Source organism: Dipodomys ordii, unplaced genomic scaffold (genome assembly GCF_000151885.1).
Source record: "Dipodomys ordii isolate 6190 unplaced genomic scaffold, Dord_2.0 Scaffold205, whole genome shotgun sequence".
Classification (NCBI taxonomy): Eukaryota; Metazoa; Chordata; class Mammalia; order Rodentia; family Heteromyidae; genus Dipodomys; species Dipodomys ordii.
Window position 1 is genome coordinate 2,841,041 of NW_012267421.1, and position 4,370 is coordinate 2,845,410.

Genomic DNA, 4,370 nt, shown 5'->3' on the forward strand with positions numbered 1-4,370 from the left:
GTAGAGTGCTTGCCTTGCATGCATGAGGCCCTGGGTTTGATTCCTCAGCACCACATAAGCAGAAAAAGCTGGAAGTGGTGCTGTGGCTCAAGTAGTAGAGCGCTTGCCTTGAGTGAAGAGCTGAGAGACAGCACCCAGACCCAGAGTTCTGGCCCCAAGACTGACAGAAAAAAAAAAAAAAGAATAAAAGGAATGCATGACATCTGTGTACACCTTGCTGTGTGAACATGTTTGAGGGAGTAACTTACAGAACTAAAAGAGATATGCACAGATCCACTGGGAGGTTTTTCACACACCCCCTACGGCTACTTAACTGAGCATAAAGCCATCTTACCTGTGTGAAAAGTATGAACTGGGCAAACTGCCAGGGGAGCATGAAGGCGGTATTGGCCAGGCAGAGAGCGAGGTAATACTTCTCTTGACCCAACGAGGACCTGCATGGAGAGAAAAGGCACCAGCCAGTTCTGCTATGAAGGTGGGCCATCTCCCAGCAATGCAGAATTCTTACAAAAGGACAAAATGGCCTTTGACCCAACACAAAGAAAATATAATGAGCTCTGAAAGTGGCTTCACTGAAAAGAATTGCAGATATCTGGGCCATTTTAAAAAAACTGCATTACCCATTTTCAGTGCAAAAGTTTCTTTCCCTGTAAATCTGTATGCCATTAAAAATTTAAGACTTGAGCCCTATGGCCTCAAAGTTCCCCCTGTCTGCAGAGCTGCAGTTTTCGGTCAACTACCACTTTTACGTTTCTGAAAACAGGGAGAATAGGGTAACAGGCAAATAATTAAGGAAAACATTCTAAAGCAACCAATTAGAAAGCAATTCTGGAATACAGTTGTGTTACTGCTGATGAAGGTTAGAGTCTGCAACATTGTTGGTAAGCAATGCCTTTCACCACAGGAGAGTTTAGTATCTTTAAAAAGAAAAGAAAGAAAGAAATGCAAACTCTAAGGTCTGCCCTGGGAAGGCAAGACAGACTCCTCTCTCCTCTTGGCCAAGCCTCTGCCCAGAACCTGTGTCACCCAGGTAACTGGCACACCTGTAGACAGTAATCTCCCTCTCCTCCCACATCACATCCTGGGCTGCCCAGGTTATACCTCCCATCAGGCCAAGCGAGGGTCCCAGATCCTGAGGTCACATCTACATCCAGTGTGGCCACACCTTCCCTCAGCCTGGCCACACCTTCTCTCCATCCCTTCCCTATTTCAACTCAAGTCAGCCCTCCGCTTGCCCATTTTCAGCCAGGTGGTCTCCACCATGCATGGTGGGACAGCAGTTTGGTAAAACAATAAACTTCTTTTCCTGCCTGAATATCGCATGGTGTTCTCCTTATCCGCTACCTAATTAGACCTAGTATCTTTAGCTTACATTACGCAAACCTTTTGTGCAAATAATGGACCAATAACTGCTCCTTTTGAAAAGCTTCTATTTGGTTTTTGACAAAGACTGTCTAAGAGTAGTTAAGTTTTCTGAAGCAAAAATGCAGATGTTCAAATTGTCTAGTAATATCACAAAAATATTCACTAGTCACTTGGTAATCTTATATTTCAGCAAACAGTGACTTTTGACTAAGATACAGAGGACAGCAAATGGCATCCCAGTCAAACTCCTCAGTCCTCTCAGGGGGACATTTCATCCCATGCAACCTTGAGATTCACCGCCAGCCACCAGCCCTAGGTGCCCTCCTCCCCTCCATTCAGTCATCATTGAATATGCCCCTGCTCTGAGGCTCCAGAGACAAGTGTGGCTTCCAGTGGCAGTACTTAAAAAAAAAATGCAGCCTCACTACATAACCCAAGCTGGCCTTGAACTCTCAATCACCTTGTCTCTGTCTGTTGGGAATGCAGGTTGGCACCACCGTATCGGGTCTAGGGAGAATTTTAAACATAAATGTGGCAGAGACGTGTATATATATATGTATAATCCACAAATTTACAGTTAGAGGGAAGGAAAGGAAAGGAAAGGAAAGGAAAGGAAAGGAAAGGAAAGGAAAGGAAAGGAAAGGAAAGGAAAAGAAAAGGGAAGAAAGGGAAGGAAGGAAGGAAGGAAGGAAGGAAGGAAGGAAGGAAGGAAGGAAGGAAGAAGGAAGGAAGGAAATGTGCACACAAATCATCTTCGTGTAAGGTAGAATCTACTGAGTAATTAGAACATGAAGTGTGTAAGGCTTCCTGGGAATGTGGAGAAGATATAGGTCATTTTTCCTCGGTGATGGGACTCACAAACATTCCTTAAGAGTTATTTCTGCAAAACAGTTATTTACAGTGTTCAGCCACTTGTTTCATTTTGTTTCTCTGACCTGTTAAATTTCCAAAATGCATATAAAAACAATCCCAAACAGTGTCCAAGAGAAACAACCCCTTGAGATGTATAGAAGCACATATATATATATATATATATATATATAATACGTATAAAATGGCTATCAATCACAAATATATATATTATATATATATATATATATATATATATATATATATATACGTATCCATTATGTATCTAACCCAGCATTTCTAGATTTACTGCACACAGAACCCTTCATGACACACAGAGGAGAACTGTGGTTTTTTTCCATTGAAACCAAAGTTGGGAAATCCATCGGTCAGAGTACCTAAGCTTTGAAAAATAATGTGATTGTTTCTCAGAACCTCTCCTCCCTGCAAACAATAGAAGGATACACGTTCTGATTTGTAAAACATATTACTGTTATTAGACACTTCAGTGGACATCAATTTTTATTAAGAGTAACTTTTAGACTATCTTCTTAACTCTACACTTCATCTATTCTGCAAATAGCATTTTTTAAGTCTACATTTAGTAGTTATAAGTCAGTAGGTCAAAGCAAATTTTACACTATGGCTTTGTTATATCGCTGAAAATTACCTGAGAATTCTAGTTAAAATATACATCTGAAGTACAAGGAATGGATAAGAGAAGCTTTCCCGGAGGGGGGGCGTCCACATGACCCGGGTGGCCTGAAATTAGGAAAACAGTTCATAACAAATGTTACTCCTTGAAAAACCAGCGGTTCGCGTTATCCAGCTTCCCCCAATCAGCTAACATAGGATTGCCTTAAACATACGAACTAGCCAGGGCCAAGTGCTCTGGGCTCATCCCATTCTAAACATGATGCCCAGCAGAGCATCTTGTTTTTGGAGATTGCTTAGTTTTGGGACATGGTCATCAAATAGAGAATGACCCAGCCCAAATTCCGTGAGACTCTTACCTCCAACTAACCACCAAAAGAGCCACAAGTGGCACTGTGGCTCAAAGGGTAGAGCACTAGCCTTGAGGGGAAAAAAAGCTCAGGGACAGCACCCAGGCCCTGAGTTCAAGCCCCAGGGCCAGCACACACACACACACACACACACACACACACACACACACACACACACACACACTAACTTAAGTCTATTTTTCCTCTTTTTATTGGCATATATTTATTGTGCAAAGAGGTTTCATCGCAATATTTTCACACATAAGTATTTTTTTTAAGCTGAGGTTGCAGAGGCAGACAGATGTCAAGTGAGAAATTCACCTTCATGATACAGGGACTGGATGCCAGTAACAAACGCAACCTTACTCTCCTCCATTTTCCTAATTTGAAACTTCCAAGAGGCCGGGAGGAAAGGAGGTGGGTACGGCCTATGGAGAGGGCTCCTGACTACAGTGTTTCCCTGTCTGTGTTTGTATTGACCCCAAACAAAGCCTTCCATCTCTTTTAAGCTCTGGTGATTTAAAGCTTTAGATCAACACAACTGAAATATAGGCTTTTAAAAAAAATAACAGAAGGTTCTTTCAAATATTGCCAAGTCACCAGTATTATGTAACTACATGCCATTTGATTATATTTCCTTCTTCCTACACAGCCTGTTTCTTAAAACATTATTCTCTAGAAAACATACCTCTCCATGGTTGAAAAAGTAGCACAGTACTGTAACAATGCCCCCCAACTGAGTCCCACTGGAGAAGAGAAAGAAATTGTAAGTCACAGAAAATACAGTGAGTTTTTCACAAAAGCATCTCAGAAATTAAAATTTATAGTTTTCTGTACTTAAAACATGGCATAAGCCATATACTAATAAATACTTCCTGTGTAGTTGGTATTTTAGTCTTAAAAATATAAGCAGAATATGTCTGAGTCAAGCGGAAAAGGTCAGATAAAGTTGATGTTGGGGAAATGAACCCTAAGATATGTATTCAAATGGTTTTTTTTCTTTCATGCGATTCTTCCTAACACATTTATAAGATGATTTCTTTGTTGCTTTGTATGTCCCTCCCCCCACGCTATAACCCCTGCTTTCACTGTATTTGATGTGGGTATAATTTGTGGAGGGGAAGGGGAAAAACAAATCGTTTAAATAGGGAT

At 41.2% G+C, this 4,370-nt stretch overlaps 1 protein-coding gene across 1 annotated transcript in view; it reads right to left on the minus strand.

Annotated features, from left to right (window-relative positions):
• The window catches only part of LOC105999963 (probable C-mannosyltransferase DPY19L2), a 51,920-nt gene that overhangs the window by 30,612 nt on the left and 16,938 nt on the right, over positions 1-4,370 (minus strand). The window contains exons 7-9 of the mRNA XM_013035133.1: positions 3,907-4,024; positions 2,885-2,976; positions 335-434 (exon numbers count right to left, since the gene is read on the minus strand). Of these exons, the coding sequence (XP_012890587.1) occupies positions 335-434; positions 2,885-2,976; positions 3,907-4,024 (310 nt within the window). The remainder of the gene's footprint in view (positions 1-334; positions 435-2,884; positions 2,977-3,906; positions 4,025-4,370) is intronic.